Genomic DNA, 26,152 nt, shown 5'->3' on the forward strand with positions numbered 1-26,152 from the left:
TCTTTTATCTTTTCTCTCTTCTGTCTTCTCTCTTCTGTCTTCTGTCTTCTCTTCTTTCTTGCTCTGTTGCCCAGGCTACAGTGCAATGTTGTGATCTTGGCTCTCTGCAACCTCTGCCTCTGGGTTCAAGTGATTCTCCTGCTTCAGCCTCCCAGGTAGCTGGGATTACAGGCGCCCACCACCATGCCTGGCTAATTTTTTCTATTTTTAGTAGAGATGGGGTTTTACTCTGTTGGCCAGGCTGGTCTTGGACTCCTGACCTCATGTGATCCACCTGCCTCTGCCTCCCAAAGTGCTGGGATTACAGGTGTGAGCCACTGTACCCAGCTACATTTTCTATATATATAATTCATCCCTTTGCTACTGCTTATATGCTGATGATTCCCAAATTTATAATATCCATCCCAGACCTATCCTCTGAGATCACTTGTTATGTTCACCTATTTATGTGGCATTTACATTTGAATGTCCTATAGACATTAAACTCTTGATTTCCCCTACCTTCGTCATAAATTTGATCCTCTCCCAGTCTTCTGCATCTCACTAAATAGCACCTCCAGCCACTCTGTTTGAACCAAAAAACCTGGGAATTATACGTCAGTTCGGTTGATTCTATCTCCAGTATTGACCTCAGTACCTTCACTTGCCATCACCTTAGTCTAAGCCTTAGCACATCAACTCTTGCTTGGCATACTAGAATGATCACCTAACTAGATTTCCTGTCTGTATTATACTCTTGCCTCCTGATTTCTTGCTGCACATAGCATAAGATACGAAATTCTTGTTTTTTCGTTTTGAGACAGGGTCTTGCTCTGTCACCCAGGCTGGAGTAGTGCAAACAGGGCTCACTGCAGCCTCAACCTTCTGGGCTCAAGCCTCAGACTCCCAAGTAGCTAGGTCAATAGGTGCATGCCACCATGCTTGGATAATTTTTAAATTTTTTTGTAGAGATGGGTTCTCACTATGTGGCCCAGGCTGGTCTCAAAGTCTTGGACTCAAGTGATCCTCTCGCCCCCACCTCCCAAAGTGCTGGGATTACAGGTGTAAGCTACCACACCCGGCCTAGATACAAAAATTTTAACTCAGTTCATGAGACCCTGAATGATCTGACTTCTGTCAGCTTCCATTTGCTGACAGGGCTTCAATCATATTGGCCTTTCAGTTCCTCTGAAAAGAAAGTAGGCCAATATTTTTCCTATCTCAAGGCCACATGCACTGGTCCTTATGCCTAGAATTCACTTTCACTGTCTTTGATCACTTGAGGTCTTTATCCTTTAAGTTTCAGATCAAATATCGTTTCCCCAAAGAGGTTCTATTGTTAGTGTTCCTTTTTTTCCCATTGCGATAGCATTTATCGTAATTTGTAATATTTTTAGTAGTATATTTATTTGATTGCTTGTCTGCATTATACTGTAACATGAGCACAGAAACCATATATTTTGTTTATAGCTGTATACTCATGATTTTCTATAGTATATAATAGTCACTCAGTAAATACTTGTTGAAGCCAGGCATCATGGCTCATGCCTATAATCCCAGAGCTTTGGGAGGCTAAAGCAGGAGGTTTGCTTGAGCCCAGGAATTCGGGACCAGCCTGGGCACCATAGAGAGACCCATGCTCTACCAAAAAAAAAAAAAAAAAATTTTAATAGCTGGGCACGGTGTTGCACGCCTGTATTCCTAGCTACTCAGAAGGCTGAGGTGAGAAGACTGTTTGAGCCCCAAAGAGTTTAAGGCTGCAGTGAACTATGATTGTGCTACTATACTCCAGCCTAGGCAGCAGAGCAAGACTGTCTCTTCAAAGTAAATAAAAACATAAAATAAATGCTTATGAATAAATGGTAGAGGTGTAAAGATTGGGAGCAGTCACAAAAGTTAATAGTAGTAGTTTTTATTTTTCCATTTTCATTTTTATTTTATTTTATTTGAGGGCAGTTGCACAATCTTGGCTCACTGAAACCTCTGCCTCTCAGGTTCAAGCAATTCTTGTCCCTCAGCCTCCCGAATAGCTAGGATTACAGGTGTGCACCACTAAGCCAGCTAAGTTTTGTATTTTTAGTAGAGGCACGGTTTCACCATATTACCCAGGCTGATCTCAAACTCCTGACCTCAAATGATCCACCTGCCTTGGCCTCCCAATATGCTGGGATTACAGGCATGAGTCACCACACCCGGCCAATAGTTTTAAAATTATACATATTATGTATTTGATTTCTGTAGTAGATTTAGGATTATTCAAATTTGCATGTCTTTCTGGGTGGAATGGAAAGTTAAGAAATTTATCAATTTTTTTTCTAACATTTCAAATTTATTGGCATAAAGTTTGTAATAATATGCTTGTTTTTCCTGCCTGTAGGATTTTTTATTTTTATTTATTTTTATTTATTTTTTTTTGAGACGGAGTCTCGCTCTGTCGCCCAGGCTGGAGTGCAGTGGCCGGATCTCAGCTCACTGCAAGCTCCGCCTCCCGGGTTCACGCCATTCTCCGGCCTCAGCCTCCCGAGTAGCTGGGACTACAGGCGCCCGCCACCTCGCCCGGCTAGTTTTTTGTAGTTCTTAATAGAGACGGGGTTTCACCGTGTTAGCCAGGATGGTTTCGATCTCCTGACCTCATGATCCGCCCGTCTCGGCCTCCCAAAGTGCTGGGATTACAGGCTTGAGCCACCGCGCCCGGCCCTGCCTGTAGGATTTATAGTGATTCCTTCATCCTCATTCCTGATATTGGCAATTAGCATTTTTTCTTGTATTTTTATCAGTCTTAGTAGAAGTTTATCAATTCAGTTGGCCTTTTCGAAGAACTAACTTCTGGCTTTGTTGGTATCCATCTCTTTATCTCTGTATTCACTCATAAATTCATCTTATTATATTCCCCAGGCTTTGATGTAAATTCTCATTATCATTCAATTAAAATACTTTCTTAATTTCCTTGTGATTTTTTGACCCATAAATTGTTTAGAAATATATCAAGACACTTGTGGATTTTATTACCTTTGTTATTGATTTTTAGTGTAATCCATTTTGTTCAGAGCATATACTCTATGTGATTTCAGACCTTTGAAATTTATTGATACTTGATGGCTTAGTATATGGTGTATTTTGATAAAGTTTCATAAACGCTTGCAATGAATGTGTATGTTGCAGCTGTTGATTATAGGTTCTATGTATGTTCAGTTTTTCTGTTGTGGATTCTTCTGTATCTTTGATTTTTTTTTTTTTTTTTTACTTGTTATATCAGTTGCTGAAGAGGAATATTAAAATATCCTACTATAAGGATCTTATGACTGGGCATAGTGGCTCACACCTATAATCCTACCACTTTGGGAGGCCAAGGTGGATGGATTACCTGAGCTCAGGAGTTTGAAGCCAGCTTGGGCAACATTGTGAAACCCCATCTCTACTAAAAATATAAAAAATTAGCCTGGCATGGTGCCACATGCCTGTAGTCTCAGCTACTCGGGAGGCTGAGGCACGAGAATCACTTGAACCTAGGAGGCGGAGGTTTCAGTGAGCTGAGATTGCACTCCAGCCTCAGTGATAGAGCAAGACTCTGTCTCAAAAACAAAACAATAAGAAAAAAGACATTCAACACAATAGAAATACGGGGAAAAGATTTCAGCAGGCACTTCAAAAGAAGATACCAAATGTCAAGTAAGCATATGAAAAGGTGCTCAATATTACTATTCATTAGGGATTTGCAAATTAAAAATACAATGAGTTAAACACATATCCCAACCAAAAAAGCTAACATTAAAAAACCAGCAATATCAAGTGTTAGCAAGGATATGGAACACATTGACTCTCACACACCACTGGTAGGAATACAAATTGGAACAGCCACTTTAGAAAACTATTTAGCAGTATCATTTAAGCTAAACATGCACATACCTCCCTAGTAAGCAATTTCATTTTTTTGTATATTCCCAAAGGAAATTAAGTTCATTCATCCATCAGAAATCAACTATAAGAGCAAATATTGTCAAAATTCATAAACAACCCAAATGTGCACGAATAGTAGAATAGGTAAGTAAATCATGGTGTATCACATGATGGAATACCATACAGAAATGAAAATGAACAAACTACTTCTGTATCACAACATGGATGAATTTTTTTTTCCCATAAATTCAACCAAGTGGTAAGCATAGATAAATTTTATACACATAAGGCCAGGCATGGTGGCTCACACCTGTAATCCCAGCACTTTGGGAGGCTGAGGTGGGAGGGTCAGTTGAGGCCAGGAGTTTGACACCAGCCTAGCCAAAATGGTGAAACCTCATCTCAAGTAAAATTACAAAAAAATTAGCTGGGTGTGGTGGTGCGCACCTCTAATCCCATCTACTTGGAAGGCTGAAGCAGGAAAATCCCTTGAACCCAGGAGGCGGAGGTTGCAGTGAGCCGAGAGTGTGCCGCTGCATTGCAGTCTGGGCGACAGAGCAAGACTCCATCACCAAAAAAAAAAAAAAAAAAAATTTATACACATAATATTGATCAAAAGAAGTCAGACATTAAAGTACATACATTATATAACACTATATATATGAAGTTCAAGAGTAAACAAGACTGATTAATGGTTATAAAAGGTCAGAGCAGTCTTTACCTTTAAGGGAGAATATTGACTGGGAATGGATACAAGTGAACCTTCTGGGACTCTGGAAATATTCTGTATCTTAATAAGGTGATTGGTTATATGGCTATACATATATTAATTTTACATATATATGTTTTATACTTAAGATTTTTCCACTTCATTGTATGAAGTTTTATCGGTCATTAAAAAGTCAATAAAACAGGGAGGACTTCCAGGTATAGCTGAATGAGGAGACTGGCAGATCTTTAACACAAAAACCAACTATAAAGATTGACAAAATGGACAAAATTAACCATTTTAACACTCTTGAAATCAACCAAAAGGCATACAATAATTTGAGAAAATATTATGGTTAAAAAACTGCTAAAATTCTGTGAAGCAGTAGGAGTTTGTGGTATTCTTGTCTGGGATTGTTCCTATTCCCCTTTCCCCAGCTGATTCGTCATGGAAGTTTTGCCAGCGTGGGTAGACCATGAAGACCAGCTGCTTTGATGCTGCAGTTGAAGGGAGTTTACTCAGTTTGGGTGGTGGATGATGTCCATGCTCAATGGCATTGTTGGGAGAAGTGTCCACTTGGCAGTGGGTGAATGGTACAGGCCAGTGACTTTGCCAGACTGAGGCCTGTTTGTGGTTGGGACAAGCATATTGCAGGCTGAGGCATGTACATGCACAGAAGAGACATGATAAGGCCCAACAGAAAGTCACAGCTAGGGCAGACTTGAAAAACCTGAACTTTGAATGCACTGCTCTGTATCCCCCGTACTTCAGACACATAAACAGAGGACAAAAGCCTTTCTAGCTTTAAGTATATGAAGATAAACTCTATCTAATCATTGGCTACACAGACATAGGGGTGACTCCTCAGAAGCCACATTTATACATAAAACCAAGAAATAAAAAGAAAATGAGCTGAGACATCAGTGGCTGCACACTGTTGGGGAAACAGAATTCACAGATTTAGCTCGGGCAAATGATTAAGCAAAGACAGAAACAAACTGTAGTAACACCAACTTTCATGGGTGAAAGAAATCAGAATCCAAATTGTTCATATGTTCAGATGTTCAGTTTGTAAATTGTTCATATGCTCAATTTGTTTTCTAATCCCATGACAGGTTATATTCAATTTTTAATTAAAAAGCATGAGACATGTAAAGATACAGGAAAATGTGATCCATATTTAGGAAAAAAAGAAGTCAATATAAATTATCTGCAAGTGTCCCTAGATACTGGATTTAACAAAGGTTTCAAAGTAGCGATTGTAAACATGTCCAAAGAACTAAAGGAAAACATGTTTAAATAATTTTTAAAAATGTATTTATTTATTTATTTTTTATATTTTATAGGGACAAAGTCTTCCCATGTTGTACAGGCTGGTTTCAAACTCCTGGCCTCAAGTGACCTTCTTGCCTTGGCCTCCCAAATCTCTGGAATTACAGGTGTGAGCCACTGTGCCCCGTCTTAAATACTATTTTCTTTTTTTTTTTGAGACAGAGTTTCACTCTTGTTGCCCAGGCTGGAGTGCAATGGTGCGATCTTGGTTCACTGCAACCTCTGCCTCCCGGGTTCAAGCGATTCTTCTGCCTCAGCTTCCCGATTAGCTGGTATAGCCATGCTCCACCATGCCCAGCTAATTTCGTAGTTTTAGTTGAGATGGGGTTTCTCCATGTTGGTCAGGCTGGTCTCGAACTCCGGACCTCAGGTGATTGCCTGCCTCTGCCTTCCAAAGTGCTGAGATTATAGGTGTGAGCCACCGTGACTGGCCCCTTAAATACTGTTTTTTAAAGCATGATAACAATGAATTAATAAATAGAACTTCTTAGCTGAGTGCTGTGGCTCATGCTTGTAATCCCAGTGCTTTTGGGAGGCAAGCGGGGTGGATTTCCTTAGCCCAGGAATTTGAGACTCCATCTCTACAAAAATTTTTAAAAATTAGCTGAGCATAGTGGGACATGTCTGTGGACCCAGCTACTTGGGAGGCTGAGGCAGGAGGATCGCTTGAGCATATTGAGTGTTTGCACCACTGCATTCCAGGCTGGGCAACAGAGCAAGACTCTGTCTCAAAAAATTAAAAATAACATAAAATAAATAGAAATTCTCAGTAAGAAAAGAGAAATGATTTTTAAAAATAAGCAAATGAAACCAAAGAAGATATACCTATGGCAAATAAGCACATGAAAAGATGTTTTGTAACTAATAGTTATTAGGTATTAGGAAAATGCAAATATTAATTAGTATTAGGAAAACGCAAATTAAAATAGCAATGAGATATCATTACACACTTATCAGAATGCCTAAAATAAGAAATAGACACAATATCAAAGGTTTGTGAGAATGCAGAAAAGTTGGATTTCTTGTACATTGGTGGTGGGAATGTAAAATGATACAGTCACTCTGGAAAATAATTTGACACTTTCTTTTTTTTTGAGATGGAGTCTCGCTCCGTTGACCAGGCTGGAGTGCAATGGCGCGATCTTGGCTCACTGCAACCTCCGCCTCCTGGGTTCAAGCGATTCTCCTGCCTCAGCCTCCCGAGTAGCTGGGATTAAAAGAACACCACCACGCCCTGCTCATTTTTTGTATTTTTATTAGAGATGGGGTTTCACCATGTTGGACAGGCTGGTCTGGAACTCTTGATCTCAAGTGATCCATCCGCCTCGGCCTCTGGGCTTGGGATTACAGGCGTGAGTCACCACACCTGGCCGATTTTATTTAATTTCTGTCCGCAGTGTTCCACAAGTTTTAGTGTACAAGTCTTATACCTTTTTTGCTCAATTTATTCCTATTTTATTCTTTCTGATGCTATCATGAACAGAATATTTTCTTAATTTCATTTTTGGATTGTTCATTTATAGCTAGCATATAGAAATATAATTAACTTTTCTATATAGATCTTACATCCTGTGATCTTGATAAACTCATTTAAAATTTTTTGTTAACAACTTTACTGAGATACAATTCACATACCATACGTTTCACCCACTTAAAGGATACAATTCAATAGTTTTTAGTATATTCACATAGTTATGGAACCATCATCACAATAAATTTGAGGACATTTTTATTTCATTATATATGTCATTTTTTTTTTTAAAGAGATGAGGTCTTGCTATGTTGCACAGGCTGGACTTAAACTCCTGGGCTCAAGCAATCCTCCTGCCTCAGCAGGAGGTAACTGGGACTACAGGCACGTACACCATGCATGGCAATTTTAGAACACTTTTATTACCCCTCAAACCCCAAACCCAGTAGCAGTCACTCTTCATTTCTCCAATATGCTCCCCAATCCTAGCCAACCACTAACCTATTTTCTGTCTTTATAGATTTGCCTATTACAGACATTTCATATAAATGGAATGATATGTGGCTTTTTGTGACTGGCTTCCTTCATTTAGCATAATGTTTTCAATGCTGTAGCGTGTATCAGTACCTCATTTCTTTTTATGGTTGAATAATATATCATTGTGTGGAGATACCATATTTTGTTTATATATCATATATACCATATTTTGTTTACCATATTATATACCATATTTTGTTTATATTGGGTTTTTTGTTTGTTTGTTTTGAGACAGAGTCTTGCTGTCGCCTAGGCTGGAGTGCAGTGGCGCGATCTTGGCTCACTGCAGGCTCCGCCTCCTGGGTTCACGCCATTCTCCTGCCTCAGCCTCCTGAGTAGCTGGGATTACAGACGCCCGTCACTATGCCTGGCTAATTTTTTGTATTTTTAGTAGAGACGGGATTTCACCATGTTAGCCAGGATGGTCTTTATCTCCTGACCTCGTGATCTGCCCGTCTCGGCCTCCCAAAGTGCTGAAATTATAGGCGTGAGCCACCGCGCCCCGCCAGATATTGGGTTGTTTCTATTTTGTGGCCATTATTAATGTTGTTATGAACATTCATGTATAAATTTTTATGTGGACATATGCTTTGCTTTCTCTTGGGTATACAATAAGGAGGGAAGCTGCCAGATCATATGGTTCATATGGTGAGAGTTTAGTTTATAAGAAAGTGTCGAATTAGCCAGGCCTGTAATCCTAGCACTTTGGGAGGCCGAGGCAAGCGGATCATTTGAGATCAGGAGTTCGAGACCAGCCTGGCCGACATGGTGAAACCCCATCTCTACTAAAAATACAAAAATTACCTGGGTGTGGTGGCAGGCACCTGTAATACCAGTTACTCAGGAGGCTGAGGCAGGAGAATCTCTTGAACCCAGGAGGCAGAGGTTGTAGTGAGTGGAGATCGTGCCACTGCACTCCAGCCTGGGAGACAGAGCGAGACTCCATCTCAAAAAAAAAAAAAAAAAAAGAGAAATTAAATAAAATCTAAATAAATGGAGAGGCAGTCCATGTTCATGGATTAGAAGACTCAGTATTGTCAAGACAGCAGTTCTTAAATTGATCTGTAAATTCACAGTCCATATCACATTTCCAGCAGCCTTTCTTTTTCTTTCTAGAATTTGACAAGCTGATCCTAAAATGTACATGGAAACAAAGGACCTAGAATAGCCAAAACACTTTAAAAGGGAGGGTGAAGTTGGAGGTCTTCATACTACCTGATCTCAAAACCTACTATAAAGTCACAGTTATCAAGACTATGTGGCATTGCTTCAAGGCTAGGCATATAGGTCAATGGATCAGAATTTAGAGTCCACAAAGAAACCTTTAACTATATGGCCACTTGATTTTTTGACAGAGACACATCCTTGATCCAAAATTTCTCTGCTTGTAAGAGCCCCAACGTAAAACAGTCTTTCACAGTGTGTGCTGCAGTATAAACTCAGACTGCGTTGCAGTCAAGCTAGCGAATGCATCACTGTCTGCCGGGTAAACTGCTACGTCATCCTTGGTGTTTGGCATGTTACAATGCTGGGATCAGTGTGGGCTTCTAGTTGGATTTTGTGCCAGGTATGTGTCTATGTTGGACACTGTTCATGGTAGATTAAAATGGGGATGCTTTAAATTTGGAGAAATGAATGTGGCTTTTTATTTCTTGTATTCTAGTATTAAAGAAAGATTGTGAGCAGCAGCGTCCATAAAAGATGTATATAGATCTCTAGCTTTGCTTTTGGACCTGGGTATGCTATGTTAGTGTTTGGTTGTTGTAGAAAGATCTCTTTGATGAAAGAAAGTGTAAACTCGATTACCGAGTGTGCCTCTTTAGTATATTTTTCTGATATAGTTGAGTGCAAAATAGTCTGCCTTATTTTACATTTAGTGCCTTATTTGCATTTTTGAATGTTGAACTTGTATAACAAGTTTGTTTTGTAGACACTTAGGTGTGTGTAAAATTGAGCAGCTTCTCATCTGTGGCTACTGAACTGTCCTGAACAAAGGCTGCAGTGCTCTATTTTTGAGACAGGTTATTCTGAAGAGACATAAAGATAGAAGGGCTCCTCTGTGTCAGCATGGTTCTTTAAAGGGAAAGTAAACTGGACTAACTTAATGAGCACTGGCACATTGTGGAAGGGATGATGCAAAGTACAGAACAGAGAACAACCAGGACTTCCCTTTTTTTTTGTTATAGCTGGTTGTCATGTTGGGTGGCCTAATTGAGTTTCTTGCAAATTTGGGCAACCTGAGTCTTTACAACTTAAGTTGCCTGAATGTCCTTCAGATCAATGTTTGTTTGTTGTAATCATTTATCTTTTATCTGATTATTTAACTTCTATGTTTCAGGTCATTTGTGTAGTTCTATTTTCAAAGGTTTTCCTGGAAGCTTAATGTATTCTCAGCATGGTTGGCATCAGATTGTTAACTATTTCTATCCAGCATTTTGATGGGAATGAATTTTTTATGGTTCACGATTCAGGTTAGATTTGGTGTACAGGCCTGAGGACTTGCCTCAGGAAGTTGTCATTCTATAGATTCTAAGCCTTTAGGGTCTTTTACCATTGATTTTTCTCCTAATACAGAATATCATGAGCATCTACTTAAGTAAAGGCTAAAAACAGGAAGATATTACAATATAACATTCAGCTAGTGTTTATTTCTGTCAGAGATCTGTGGCAAATTTGCTTTCATAGTAATATATGTGTCTTAGTAAGTAGTCTATCTAGGCAGGATTTTTTCTTCCTTGCTTAAGGGGGTTAGACCTCCAAATTATTTGTCAGGGTCCCTTTTCCTTTTAAGGATTTAACCCATATCTTTTCTGTATGCCTTTTGTACCAGCTCCGTTCTTATTCTCAAGCTTTGATGCATAAAACCTTAGTTTAGGTGTCTGTATGTACCACTACTTTGGCCTGAAAATTAGAATCATGGCTCACACTTGATTCTAGTAGTGGCGTGTTTCCTTTCTATTTGATTTCTGTCCCAGCTGACCTGCTTTTCCCCACCGTGCAGTCTGATAATTGGTATTATTTGCTTTGATTGGATCTCAGAAATTACCTCTTTAGACCAAGCTGTCCTTCTCCATCTGGATTTCATGTGCCCATTATTTTCTTGGCTTAATTGTCCTTGTAAACTTCATCTTTTTGCCCTGGGCTTTCCCTGTCATGTGCTCCCGGCAGCCAGGAGAGGCATTGGAGGTTTTCTCCGTTGACTGTCAGAAGAAAGTGACTGTTGTCGAAACATGTTTGCTGCAACTGAAGGAGAGCTGCTAAGATCTACTTTCTAGTTACACAAGCTTTTATATTTCTCCCTGGCTCCTCTCAGTTCCCTTGGGAAATCAACTAATTCTGTGTGTAAGCTAAGCGTGTGGAGGAGAGAAGATGCAAAAAGGAAGAAAGGTGGGGAAAGAAGGAAATTGGGAACAAATTAGACAAAAAGACTATAGTTTGAGGCCATCAGGAGTATTCTAGTCTGACTGAACCCAGGCCAAGAAGTAGGCAGAAGGCACAGTATCTCTTGTCCTCCTGGGTTTTAAGCAGCTGCAACAGAAGGAGGAACTGCGGCTTGTGTTTACAAGGCCGAAATCTGAAGAAAAAGCTTCCATTCCTTTGCCATCTTGATATGGAGGGTTCTCCAGAGGAAAATAAGGAAATGAGATATTACATGCTTCAAAGGTAAGTGTTAGGCTACCACATTTGGGTAATATATATATCTTTAAAAAAACAGTAAAGTACTGACAGCTAAGCCCTGAAATTTTTTTTCTATCTTTAAAAAATGAAGGCTTTTTTTTTTTTTTAAGAAAATGAATAAAAATGGGCACATTGGCTCCTGAATTTCTAAACCTTTATTTTACATTGAGAATTTGAATAAAAGATCCCTGAGCCCATGTGTGATACTATAGCTATGTTGAAAACAAGCACCCCATGCAGACCTTGCTGTGCTATTATTTCCTGAAGGGAACCTCAGATGTATCAAATTTACTCCCTGGGTTTGGCTAGTATTTCCAGTAAAGTCTCTTCAACTGCTGGAAAGGAAGGATATTGTATAGTTTTGCAGAAGACTTTTTAGAATGTGTATCTGGGGCTAGGAAAGGTGCCTGCTGTAATTTTTCTGACATGTAGTCAGACAGAGTTGTTCAGGATGCCGAACTCCTTCACTTTGGGACCTTTCTTCTTGCCGTTAGAATTCAGGCTGAAGAGGAAATGAATCAGGCCTTCTTGGGCCTTCTTCAGGCCTCTTGCAGGTCTGCACCTCCCTGCAGAGAACTGACATAAAAGACTTGAATGATTTGCTTGTGCAGTGCTTGTACAGTGGTGCAGTCATAGCTCACAGTAGCCTTGAACTCCTGGGCTCAAGTGATCTTCCCACCTCAGCCTCCTGGGGTAGCTGGAACTGCAGGCATGCACCACCATGCCTGGCTAATTTTTTTTTTCTTTTTTTTTGTAAAGATGGGATCTCACTGTGTTGCCCAGGCTGGTCTCAAACTCCTGTACTCAAGCAATTCTCCCACTTTGGCCTCCACAAGTGTTGGTATTATAGTCATAAGCCACTGTACCTGGCCTCCCTCCATTATCTTTTTTGTTTGCTTGTTTTTATAAAGTAGAGTTTTTATTTTGAAGAAAATTATTGAGAGTTAAACTAAGGCAAAAACAGAAAATAAACAAAAAACACTGAGTTGGCAAAATCAATCTTTCTTTTTTTTTTTTTGAGACGGAGTCTCGCTCTGTCGCCCAGGCTGGAGTGCAGTGGCCAGATCTCAGCTCACTGCAAGTTCCGCCTCCCAGGTTTACGCCATTCTCCTGCCTCAGCCTCCCAAGTAGCTAGGACTACAGGCGCCCGCCACCTCGCCCGGCTAGTTTTTTGTATTTTTTAGTAGAGATGGGGTTTCACCATGTTAGCCAGGATGGTCTCGATCTCCTGACCTCGTGATCCGCCTGTCTCGGCCTCCCAAAGTGCTGGGATTACAGGCTTGAGCCACTGCGCCTGGCCAGGCAAAATCTTTCTTAACATCCTTTCCTTTCCCCCAACTGGCTCTGTAATTGCCCCTTTTTCTTTTTTACCACTTCTTTCACCCTTTGAGGGGATAACTAAGCAAAACTTCCACTGAGAGGCAAAGAGGTAAAAAAGTAACTACAATATAGCTGGGTGTAGTGGCATGAGCCTGTAGTACCAGCCACTCTGCAGGCTGAGGCCAGAGGATTGCTTGAGCCCAGGAATTTGAGGTTGCAGGGAGATATATTCCTGCCATTGCACTGCAGCCTGGTCAACAGTGAGAATCCATCTCTAAAAATTTTTTTTTCAAAGTAACTGAGATATTATATATTATAATCTATGTTGTGTAAATATATATAATCAAAAATTTTATGTATATACATGTGTAAATATATATTTCAAAAATGTATATATAGGCTGTACATGGTGGTGGCTCATGCCTGTAATCCCATTACTTTTTGAGGCCAAGGCGGGTGGATCACTTGAGGTCACAAGTTCAAGACCAGCCTGGCCAACATGGTGAAACCCCGTCTCTACTAAAACTACAAAAATTAGCTGGGCATGGTGGTGGGTGCCTATAGTCTCATCTACTTGGGAGGCCGAGGCAGGAGAATTGCTTGATTCGCAGTGAGCAGAGATCACGCCATGATACTCTAGTGTGGACAACAAGAGCGAAACTCCATCTCAGAAAAAAAAAAGTATATATACATGTATATCTGTACTCACACACATATATACATATATATACACACACATGCACGTGTGTGTGGTTGTTGTGGGTTTTTTTTCCCTTTTGAGACGGAGTTTCACTTTTGTTGCCCAGGCTGGAGTGCGATGGCGCGATCTTGGCTCACCGCAACCTCTGCCCGGGTTCAAGTGATTCTCCTGCCTTAGTCTCCTGAGTAGCTGGGATTACAGGCATGCACCATCATGCCCTGCTAATTTTGTACTTTTCGTAGAGACGGGCTTTCTCCATGTTGGTCAGGCTGGTCTCGAACTCCCGACCTCAGGTGATCCACCCGCCTCGGCCTCTCGAAGTGCTGGGATTACAGGTGTGAGCCACTGTGCCCGGCCTTAAATGTGTTTTATATATAACATTGTTTTTATATAAAACCTCATGCCTATACATATAGAAATAAAACGTGCATATATATAAGTATATATTAATATATAGTGTCTGAATGTGTCTTTGCCAAAATTTATATGTTGAGGCTGGGCGTGGTGGCTCACATCTGTAATCTCAGCACTTTGGGAGGCCAAGGCGGGCAGATCACCTGAGGCCAGGAGTTCAAGACCAGCCTGGGCAACATGGCGAAACTCCATCTCTACCAAAAATACAAAAAGTAGCCAGGCGTGGTGGCGGGATCCTGTAATCCCGGCTACTCAGGTGGTTGAGGCATGAGAATTGCTTGAACCTGGGAGATGGAGGTTGTACTGAGCTGAGATCGTGCTACTGCTCTCTAGCCTGGGCTGCAGAGAGAGACTCTGCCTCACACACACACAAAATGTATATGTTGAAATCTAATTACCACTATGTCAAGAAGTGGGGCCTTTGGGAGTTGAGTAGATCATGGGGCAGAGCTCATGAATGGGATTAGTGCCCTTATAAAATAGGCTCCAAAGATCTGCCTTGTCCCTTCCACTCTGTGAGGACACAGTGAGAGTCATGCAAGTGAGTAGGACCTGGAGGCAGGGAACCCAAGAACTTCCTAGAACTAAATCAAATGGAAACAAACACTTCAGCTATGACAGGAAACATCCTCTTCATTTACATAGGATGTACACTGAATAAATGACTTTGTAACTTTACTTCATCATCTTCATTTACACAGGGTGTACACCAAGTAACAATGGAATTCTCTAGAGGGTATATAAACCCCAGAAAATTCTGTAACTAGACCATTGAGCTGCTTGCTTGGGCCAGCTCCCAACCTGTAGAGTGTGCTTTCGTTTTCCTTTTTCCTTTTTTTTTTTTTTTTAATTTCAATATTTTGATTTTGTGAAATGGAGTCTCACTCTGTAGCCCAGGCTGGAGTGCAGTGGTGCGATCTTGACTCCCTGAAACCTCTGCCTCCTGGGTTCAAGCAGTTCTCATGCCTCAGCCTCCCGAGTAGCTGGGATTACAGGCGCCCATCACCACTGGTGGCTGGCTACTTTTTTTTTTTTTTTTTGAGACAGAGTCTCGCTCTTTCTCGCTCAGGCTGGAGTGCGGTGGCGCGATGTCGGCTTACTGCAACCTCCACCTCCCGGATTCATGCCATTCTCCTGCCTCAGCCTCCTGAGTAGCTGGGACTATAGGCGCCCGCCACCATGCCCAGCTAATTTTTGTATTTTTTAGTAGAGACAGGGTTTCACTGTGTTAGCCAGGGTGGTCTCGATCTCCTGACCTTGGGATCTGCCCGCCTCAGCCTCCCAAAGTGTCGGGATTATAGGCGTGAGCCACCGTGCGCGGCCTAATTTTTGTATTTTTATTAGAGATGACGTTTGACCGTGTTGGCTAGGTTGGTCTCAAACTCCTGACCTCATATTATCCCCCCACCTCTACCTCCCAAAGTGTTGGGATTATAGGCGTGAGCCACTGAGCCTGGCCGTGCGCTTTCATTTTCAGTAAGTCTCTGCTTTGGTTGCTTTATTCTTTCCCTGCTTTGTGCGTTTTGTTCAATTCTTTGTTCAAAACATCAAAAACTTGTACACCCTCCACCGGTAACATAATTTGGCAAGCCAGCTAGGAGGTAATCCCAAAATTTGGGGTTTATTTTTCTCCTTTGTTTTTCCTGCTCCATACAGGGGAATGTCTCTCTCTCTCTCTCTCTCTTTTCCTTTCCAACTTGGGACCCTTGGTGGGCAGCACCTAAACACAGAGGCAACTACAGGTTTCTGCCTGGGGCCACTCTGAAGGACTGCTTTCTGTCTTTTCCAGTTGCGGTCCCTGATCCCTATGTGTGGCAAAGCTTGGGGCAGGCTGGCATTTGTTTCAGGTGACTTAAACCTTGTTTTCTCATGCTAAATTCTTCCCTTCCCCTACTCTACTGGCTAAGGACAAAAGAGACCCACCCAGCCTCCAGTTCCTATCATTACAGTTCATGGCTATCACTCTAGTGGAACACGAAGCATGGGAAAGTGTGGCCTTATCAAATTTTAAGGATGCTGGAAGTTGAGGCCTTCATCCAGGGACAAAAGGAAACCTCATAGTAGGCCATCGCCTCTGAAGGGAAAACATGCTAAGCGGCACCAGTGCCCACCTAAGGTCAGAAACGTCTGACACTCTAAGACTGGACCCCAAAGGAGGATGGCCCAGGGATCCTCCAGACCTCAACTTCTCCAAGGGGGACACCCTCGGCAGAGTTCTGAGGTCTAGTATTAAGCCCTCAGAATTTTCTCTAACAGTTCCAATACTGTTTGGCCCCAATATTGTTTGGAATCTGGAGCTTGCTATTGAATAGGAAAGTGGGATGGAGTTGCATGTATCAGACTGCCGTCGAAAATGCATTATCTGAAATTTTGGTTCACAGCCTTCATTGGATTATCTATTGGGACAAACAAAGTAAAACCCCCCAAGCTTGTACTGCTATCTTATGGTTAAGATTCCAAGTTAAAAGCTATTGAATCTTCGTTTGTGTGCGTCTATACATGTCTAGATGTGTTTATTTGTGTGCACACTTATTGTTACATGTTGTGTCTACCAAATTGGCTTATAAATAAAAGAACACTTATAAATTAAATAAGTCTAAGCAATTTTCAAGTTCACGTGACTTAAGTATAACTTTACTAAACAAGCTGGCTTTAAAATTATTAGTAAAATAAAACTAGAAATGTCTTCAGAATTGTCAGAATACATTTTTATCTGGATTTTATATTTGTCTCTGCTAAATATTTTGAGATGTCAATGTTTGGCATAGAAGGTTATAAAGCTACTAACTCAGCCCAAACAAAATGATACTGGTTTTTGTGCCTTTTTTTTTTTTTTTTCAACAAATGAGAGTAACTTAATGCTGTTAGCTAAGTCTTCTGAGTTATTGGCAAAAAAAAAAAAAAAAAAAAACACCAATGTATTTAACTTTAAGGCTGTTACTTAGGTTTAGGTGAGCACCTTATGTTCACTGGCTATTAAAAACATGGTTAGCAAGGAAATAACTAACTTTAAATGATAGTGTCTAACATCTCCGTTTACAGAAGTTATCTAAATAAACTGTTAAACCTGAAATAATTGAGTACAGTGAATGGGATAAATGTTTTAGGTAAACTTTTTGTGTAAATTAAAATCTCGGCCAGGCGTGGTGGCTCATGCCTATAATCCCAGTACTTTGGGAGGCCAAGGCAGGTGGATCACCTGAGGTCAGGAGTTCGAGAGCAGCCCGGCCAATGTGCCGAAACCCCATCTGTACTGAAAATACAAAAATTAGTTGGGCATGGTGGTGTGTACCTGTAATCCCAGCTACTGGGGGGCTGAGGCGGGAGAATTGCTTGAACCCGGGAAGAGGAGGTTACAGTGAGTTGAGATTACGCCACTGCACTCCAGCCTGGGTGACAGAGCAAGACTCTGTCTCAAAAAGAAGTCTTAAAATTATTTTTGATGCTCATTGAATATCTGGGTCAGTTCCAATTAAAAAACGGTTGTGAGATGGGGAAATATGTTTCTAAAAATTGTGGAATTGTTCTTATCTATAATGCTTTTATCTGATGGTTCAGGATTTCTTGCTTTTTAGGGTTTCACTAAAGTTTTAGGTTACTAAGGGTAAGAATTCTAGTTAACGCATGATTCTGTATATGAAATGTGCCAGAAAGTGTTGTGTGATTAGTGAGAAAAAATAATTATGTCCAATTCAGAAGTTATCTAAAAGTTAGTTCAAATTACAGATTTGAAAAGGTTGTTTATGAAACAATGTAGTAAGGAACCGGTAGGGAGGGGGAGAAAGACGTGGAAAAGTTTAGATAATAAAATATATTCCTTAAAACCTGATAGAGAACTGGAGAAATTTGACTAATTAACATTTTCATAGTTAAAGTTCTTAGTCTTGATTAAAGTAAAAATAAGTATTGTAAAAAAATTTGTCGGCAGTTTGCCACTTTTTTTTTATATACAGTTAAGCATGAAGCAGGATTTAGTGTGGAGCCAAATTTCACATATGTGCTTGCATTGCTTCACACCATGTTTCCTGTTTTGCATGGATAGTGCCGGCACTGGAGTACTTATTGGTCATTTGCCTAGAGTCAATTTCTTTTTTTTTTTTTTTTTAAAACAGTTCTTTAAAAGCCAACTTTATTGAGGAATAATTTACAGCCAAATGTACGTGTTTTAAATGCACAGTTAAATGGTTTTTTTTTTTTTTTTTTTTTGAGATGGAGTCTAACTCTGTCGCCCAGGCTGGAATGTAGTGACGTGATCTCGGCTCACTGCAACCTCCGCCTCCTGGGTTCAAGCGATTCTCCTGCTCAGCCTCCCGAGTAGCTGGGATTATAGGTGCATGCCACCGTGCCCGGCTAATTTTTGTAATTTTAGTAGAGACGGGGTTTCACCATATTGGTCAGGCTGGTCTCAAACTCCTGACCTCAAGTGATCCACCTGCCTCGGCCTCCCAAAGTGCTGGGATTACAGGCGGGAGTCACCGCACTCAGCAGATAAATGAGTATTTTCAAAAGGAGGTATAATTTACATACAGTAAAGTTTACCTTGTTTTTTGGTGCCAGGGGAGGGCAGGATCTCACTCTGTCACCCAGGCTGGAGTTCAGTGGCGTGATCATAGCTTACTGCAGCCTAGTCTTCCTGGCTCAAGTGATTCTCCCACCTCAGCCTCCCAAGTAGCTGGGACTGTAGGCGTGTGCCACCAAGGCCTGCTAATTTTTGATTTTTTTTTTGTATAGATGAGCTCTTTCTATGTTGCCCAGGCTCATCTTAAAATCCTGGGCTCAAGCAATCCTTCTGCCTTGCCCTCCCAAAGTGCTGGGTTTACACGCGTGAACCACTGTACCAGGCCAAGTTCACCTTTTAAAATTATGTAGTTTGATGGTTTTAACACATATATCTACCCGTGTAACTATTACTACAAGATCAAGATATAGAATGTTTCCATCATTCCCATACCCCCTTGCAGTCAGTTCCCACAGCCCCAGCCCACTGGTTTGTGTTCTGCACTGTAGATTAGTTATCCTTGTCATGTAAATGGAGTCATATGGTATATATTTTTTTTGTGTCTGGTTTCCTTCTCTGAACATGAGGTTTTTGAGATTCATTCATGTTATTGCTCAGTCTGATATACTGATAATGATCCATGGACTTGGGGCCCAAAAGAAATAGGTTCATGACAAAGTTAAGGACAGGAAGGTAATTTTTGTTTATTTAAAAATATGTGCAATAATAAAAAAGATTAAAAATAATGTATGAAGGAAAAATGAAGCAATTAAAAAAACAAAACAAAACATGTACACTGGCACTGTTTTTAGACCTCTGGTTTTATTATCATTAGATATGTTGCATAGTGTAATTGGAAGAACATTGAAGTGACCATGAAACCTGGTTTTCTGGTCTGTATATGCTACAGACTTCCTTTGTGACCTTAGACAAATCATTCTTCTTGTGGGCCTCTTTTTCTATAAGGTGCCTCTTAACTTTAAAGTTCCAATCCAGACGCAGTATTACTAAATACCTGGATAGAAAAGGATGAAGAAAATTTTAATAGATTGACCAGCTTGAAATGTCAGTCTCTAAGAAGGGTACAGAGCATTTTATATTGAGTGCCAACAGCAGAGTGTATAGCCTTTGTTATGGCTGTCCTTAAGTCTGGTAGGCAAAGTAGCTGCTAGACTCTGAACTGTCCCTTCTTGTTTTTTTTTTTTTTTTTTTTTTTTGTCTTTTTGTTTTTGAGATGTAGTCTCACTCTGTCGCCCAGGCTGGAGTGCAGTGGCTTGATCTCTGCTCACTGCAACCTCTGCCTCCTGGGTTCAAGCGATTCTCCCACCTCAGCCTCCTGAGTAGCTGGGATTACAGACGTGTGCCACCACGCCCGGCTATTTTTTTTTTTTTTTTTTTTTTTTTTAGTAGAGACGTGGTTTTGCCATGTTGGCCAAGCTGGTCTAGAACTCCTGGCCTCAAGTGATCCGCCTGCCTTGGCTTCCCAAAGTGCTGGGATTACAGGTGTGAGCCACCGCGCCTGGCGTTGTCCCTTTTTATTATGCTCCTGTAGGTGGTGGTTTTGCAAGTTAAGAGCCACACTAAGTCATGTGAAGTGTAGAGAAAATGCCCACTCATTGAGTTTTATGCATAGATACATTCAGAGAAGAAAGAAAGAAAGATCGGTCTTATTTATATTTGTATATGTAAAACTATGTATGTGCACAGAAAGCTAGATAGTGTGCTGCATGTGGGAAGATTTTTAATCATACCTTCTTATTTTGAAAAGATACCTTACTGTCCCATCAAGTTTAAATTGTAGGGGCAAGGAAGAAAAGGTGGGAATAGGAAAAGAAAATAGCTGTCTATCAAGCAGTGTACAAAGGAGCTTATATCCACTATCTTACTTTATCCTCCGAGCACTCTTTTGGAGAGTCTGTCAATCAAGGTGCTGTCACAAGGAAAAGAAATTGTACTAGATGTTATAAACAGAGAACATTCAGTAGTGAGAATTGCTTAATTGAGTGTTAGAGAATAAAAGAACAACAACAACAAAAAAAGGTACCTCAGAGTTAGTAACTAGAGAAAGTAGCTTTCACCCCTAAGGCTGGGAGAACAAAAGGGAAGTAGTGTTACCAGAACCTAGGAGCTTGGTGGAGGTCCTCTGGGGGGCTGGTGCCTGGACCTCTGGGCATAAGCTTTGAGTAGCTGGTACTCAGATCCTTGGCCTGACAGGTGAATGATAGGCCCAGGCAGTGCTGTCCAGAGGATAAGCGAGCATGGCAATGTTGATATTCTGACTGCCAAAGAGCCACAACCCACTGCTGCTGGTACCTCTATGGCTTTTCACCAGACAATTGAAAGAAGCTAGAGACTGGAATTAAGTCTCTGTTACTGCTGGAGCAATGCTGGTAACAGCTGGAAAATAGGAAGGAAGGCCCTTTTCTTACCTTTCTGCCTTTTGGTTTGGTGAACAGAACAGGAAGGAGCTAGCAAAGGAGTCTTGGAAATGAAGTTTGCAAAATATTGGCCCATTGTCACAGAGCAGAGCATAAAAGAGTAGGTTTGGAGCTGAGAGACAATAGGTAAATAACTGGGACAGTGAATATTATGCATATTTTACAAAGAGAACACTGAAGCTGAGAAGATTAAATTATTTGCAAAAGATCATTTAAGTGGACAGATCTGGAATGTAAACCCAGGCCTGTGCTGTTTCCACTGTCATATTTTGTCTAATCCAAGGTGCCACTGATTATTAGAAATGCTATTATTTTACGTACCACTAAGGAAAAAATACAGTACTGCTGGCCGGGCATGGTGGCTTATGCCTGTAATTGCAACACTTTGAAAGGCCGAGGTAGGCAGATCACCTGAGGTCAGGAGTTTGAGACCAGCCTAGTCAACATGGCGAAACCCTGTCTTTACTAAAAATACAAAAATTAGCCAGGTATGGTGGCACGTGCCTGCAGTTCTCAGCTACTCTGGAGGCTGAGGCAGGAGAATCGCTTGAACCTGGGAGGCAGAGGTTGCAGTGAGTTGAGATCTGGCCAGTGCACTCCAGCCTGGGCGACAGAGCGAGACTCTGTCTCAAAACAACAACAAAAACAGTACTGCCAATGTAATAAGGCATCAATTGTAAAATACATACCAATTTCAGAATTTTTTTTTTTTTTTGGAGACACCCACCATCTCATTCTGTCACCCAGGCTGGAGTGCAGTAGCACGACTATGGCCTTGACCACCCACGCCCAAGCAATTCACCTACCTCAGCTTCCCCCAACCCCAAGTAACTGGGACTACAGGCACACGTGACTGTGCCAGCTAATTTTGGTATTTTTTGTAGAGACAGGGTTTCACCATGTTACCTAGGCTGGTCTCGAATTCCTGGTCTCAAGCCATCCTCTATCTTGGCCTCCCAAAGTGCTGGGATTACAGGCATGAGCCACTGTACCCGGCCTAGGAGATTTTTTTTAAAGTAAAAAGAAAAGTAGAACCTTAAAATTGATTAAATATGGCATATTATGCTGCCTTGTAAAGAATTTTGTTTTGGAGGCTGGGCGCGGTGGCTCAAGCCTATAATCCCAGCACTTTGGGAGGCCGAGACGGGCAGATCACGAGGTCAGGAGTTCGAGACCATCCTGGCTAACACAGTGAAACCCCGTCTCTACTAAAAAATACAAAAAACTAGCCGGGCGAGGTGGCGGGCGCCTGTAGTCCCAGCTACTCGGGAGGCTGAGGCAGGAGAATGGTGTAAAAACCCGGGAGGCGGAGCTTGCAGTGAGCTGAGATCTGGCCACTGCACTCCAGCCTGGGCGACAGGGCGAGACTCCGTCTCAAAAAAAAAAAAAAAAAATTTGTTTTGGAGTTGTTGATTTTGAAATACCTAGGGGATACCCAGGTAAAACATATAGTAGGCAGTTTTAAAATGTGGAGTTATAGCTCATAAGAAAGATGGAAGTCAGAGATACAGAGGTGAAGGTCATCTGCACACCAGAGTTGTGATCCAGAAACAACTTTGGTAACTTGTTTTTTGGCTTTTATGGTCTCTGAGTCTATTATTTCTACCATCTCATTTCATTCTATCCTTTGCCTATCTCTTTGTGATGGCATCTGTTGGGAAACCTTGATATTGTCTTTTATTATTCAGGAATGCTTTTTTTTTTTTTTCCCCCTTAAATTTCCACAAGCAAGAATCATTTTCTTTTCTTTTATTTGAAAAGTATATGACCTGCCAGCATGCAGTCTTCACAGGATGCAGTTGTGAAAGTACTGTTATGGGTATGGTAGTGAAAAGCAGGTCTCCAGAAAATATAGATGGTGTTTTTATGGCTTCTCTATTTTTATAGGTCCAGCATGTCTGGCTTGCACCTAGTAAAGCAGGGCCGAGACAGAAAGAAAATAGATTCTCAACGAGATTTCACTGTGGCTTCTCCAGCAGAATTTGTTACTCGCTTTGGGGGAAATAAAGTGATTGAGAAGGTAAGTTGTAACTTGCTGAATTATTTTGTCAAAAGCACATATGATTTAATGCTTACTGAGATTTGTTGTCTGGATTTACTCCCAATTGATATTTAGATTCTCAGAGGCTTTGCCTCTTTATGTGAATTTTAGCCTTTCTGCCTCCCTAGCATCCTATTAATAGAATTTCACTGTTTTCCTATAATATGTATTTACTACAGATAATTTAGTCATAGCTAATTAAGGAGTTAAAATAGTGCTCATAAAGTTATTTTTGAGTACTATCAACTTGGGAGGCTGAAACGGAAGGATCACTTGAGCCTAGGAGTTCAAGGTTGCAGTGAGCTATGGATTGTGCCACTGCACTCCAACCTGGGCGACAGAGGAACCCTGTCTCAAAACAAAAAATGTTTTTGAAAGATCTTGGGGTTTTACAGGGTGGGGCTGCACTGATCCGACAGGGTATGAAGAATTGATTAGCTTGTGGGTGCTGGTGGGGAAACAATATGCCACAGCATTGGATTGAAAGCTAAGAGAGTAGAGAGAGTTTCAGAAGAGAAGGCTTAAAGAGTTTGATACACTGTGACTTACTGGCTTCCACCAGGTATTTGAGATGTTTGAAGGGAATATACCACATGATATACTTAGAGATTCCAGGTATTCTGAAATGTAATTCTGTGTCACTTTTATCTAGACCGTGTCAGAGCTGAGAGGATGACTTGGCTGAAATAGCTTCCAGTGATTAAAAGATTAAAGGATGGGGACCTATATTTCCACTCTTAAAAGTATTACTTCAGCAGCATCCTTTTATTAGTCTTCCAATAAAGATAGATTATGTGTCTATTAGTCTGTGCTATCCTCAGAGGCATGACTGCAAGATAGGTAAGGAGATAAAAGGTTTGTTTACAGAAAGTCTCAGGATTATTTGATTTTTCTACAACAGTGACCATTCTTTCTGAGGCATTCTTTACAATTCTAAGGTATTGGAATTCAGTATTTTGCAGAAAAGTAACTAATACCAGGATTTTTAAACATGTTCAGTGCTGTGTACCTAATTTTATTGCAACAGAGAAAAATGCATGGCCCTGCACTGGTTGGCCTTCCCCTACTCCTGATTTCATAATATGTCATCCCTCTGAATTTCATTTTCTTCTGTTCCTTAGTAATTGATATGGTAGTATGGTAGAATAATTCACAAACTCACAGGATTTAAGTAATTGTGACTTTTCCCTTCAAACAAATGAAGTTAGAAAGGAGTATGTTTTAGCTGGCACATACTCAAGTATTTGCTTAGCTAACATTTAGACATTGCTTGGCCATGGGGAAGCCAGTTTCTAACAGTCTGGACTAGTAACAAGAATTCTTGGTTGAAAGTATGACTTTTACACAGAAAGATAGATATACAAAAATTCTCTCATCTCTTTTCCTCCATTATTGCTTTTTTCTGCCTTTTCCTCCCATTCCCATCTCCTTTCCCCTCCCAGGTTCTTATTGCTAACAATGGCATTGCAGCAGTGAAATGCATGCGGTCTATCCGTAGGTGGTCTTATGAAATGTTTCGAAATGAACGTGCAATTCGATTCGTTGTCATGGTCACACCTGAAGACCTTAAAGCCAATGCAGGTGAGTTATTAGCATTATGAAAGCATCACTCTCAAAACTAAAACGTGGAATAGCACAGCCTTTAAGTAGGAGAATGTTAACTTAGGGGGATTCCCAAACACAAGACTTCCAAGTAAAATTCTTTTAAAATAATTTCTGTTTAAAATGTGTCAGTAATAGGCATATAAAAGTGATTGCACTATAGTCAACCTCAATACAGATTCCTTTGTTCTAGGGCTAAGTAGGAAGAAATTTAACAAAAGTGTTGATTTGGCCTTTCAAGTGTATGCCTTTTTCAGTGTTAAGTATTTGCTATGCCGCATTCTTTGGAATGTGTAAGTGGAAAGATTTAGAAGGAAATGCTGTTTTCCTTATGCGTTATATTGAATTATAGAAAAACTTTGGGCTAAGATTTTTTTTTTTCCTCCTGAAGGAGAGATCTTTTGGGACCGAAGCGTGTTTCACTCTGTAAATTCTTCTACATATTCTTTTTACTCAGATGGTTCTCTGTCTGATAGTTATAGATAAAGACTCTTGGTATAGCTGAAAGATGTGACTAGTCTTTCTTCTCCATACCTTCTATCACTAAGGTATAATCTCTTAAGGTAGAGTACCCACAGATAATGTGAAGAGTTATCTTTTTTAACTTTTTTTTATCTTTTACTCCTAAGCAGCTGTGAAAAAGAGTTATCCTTTTGTACTTATTTTAGTCTGCATATGTTTTTTCTTTGTTGAGACAATGGTATTATGATTATGCCTAAGAAAGAAAGGTTATTATATCATCTTATTTAGAAATCAAGAAGTCACCAATTTATTAGAAAGCAAATGTTATATATTAGGCCATTCTTGCATTGCTATAAAGAAATACCTGAGGCTGGGTAATTTGTAAAGAAAAGAGGTTTAGTTGGCTCACGATTCTGCAGGCTTTACAGGAAGGATGGTACTGGCAACTGCTCTGCTTCTGGGGAGGCTGCAGGACACTTACTATCCTGGAGCAAGGTGAAGGGGGAGTAGGCACATCACACAGCCAGAGCAGGAATAAGACAGAGAATGTGGTGGCGGGGAGGGTGCCACACACTTTTAAACAGCCACATCTCATATGAACTTAGAGTGAGAACTCATGTATCATAAAGGAGATGGCCCAAGCCATTCATGAGGGAGCTGCCCTCATGATCCAAACACCTCCTACCAGGCCCTATTTCCGAGACTGGGGATTACAATTCAACATGACATTTGGTGAGGGACATACATTCAAACTATATCATGTTATTATGTGAAATCATTTAGATGCATACTTTCACATCTCTGAGCCACAAGTTTCATGCTTATAAAAGGAAGATCCTAATGTCTATTTCACTAGATAATTGTAAAGATGAGATCATCTATAATAAATACAAATTATCTTGCGTGGTTTTTTGTTTGTTTGGTTTTTTGTTTTTTTTTTTTTTTGAGACAGAGTCTTGCTCTGTCACCAGGCTGGAGTGCAGTGGCGCAAACTCAGCTCACTGCAACCTCTGCCTCCAGGGTTCAAGTGATTCTCCTGCCTCAGCCTCCCAAGTAGCTGGGACTACAGGTGCA

At 40.7% G+C, this 26,152-nt stretch overlaps 1 protein-coding gene across 17 annotated transcripts in view; it reads left to right on the plus strand.

The window, feature by feature from the left end:
• The window catches only part of ACACA (acetyl-CoA carboxylase alpha), a 330,564-nt gene that overhangs the window by 105,289 nt on the left and 199,123 nt on the right, over positions 1–26,152 (plus strand). For 15 of the 17 annotated variants that reach the window (XM_005583932.5, XM_005583930.5, XM_005583933.5 and 12 more), the window contains 2 exons: positions 22,861–22,993; positions 24,457–24,595. In XM_005583932.5, the coding sequence (XP_005583989.1) occupies positions 22,861–22,993; positions 24,457–24,595 (272 nt within the window). Of the gene's footprint in view, positions 1–11,245; positions 11,589–22,860; positions 22,994–24,456; positions 24,596–26,152 lie in introns of those variants that run through there. The other 2 variants (XM_005583938.5, XM_045376105.3) reach the window with 1 other exon arrangement.

The sequence above is a fragment of the Macaca fascicularis genome, chromosome 16 (genome assembly GCF_037993035.2).
Source record: "Macaca fascicularis isolate 582-1 chromosome 16, T2T-MFA8v1.1".
NCBI lineage: Eukaryota > Metazoa > Chordata > Mammalia > Primates > Cercopithecidae > Macaca > Macaca fascicularis.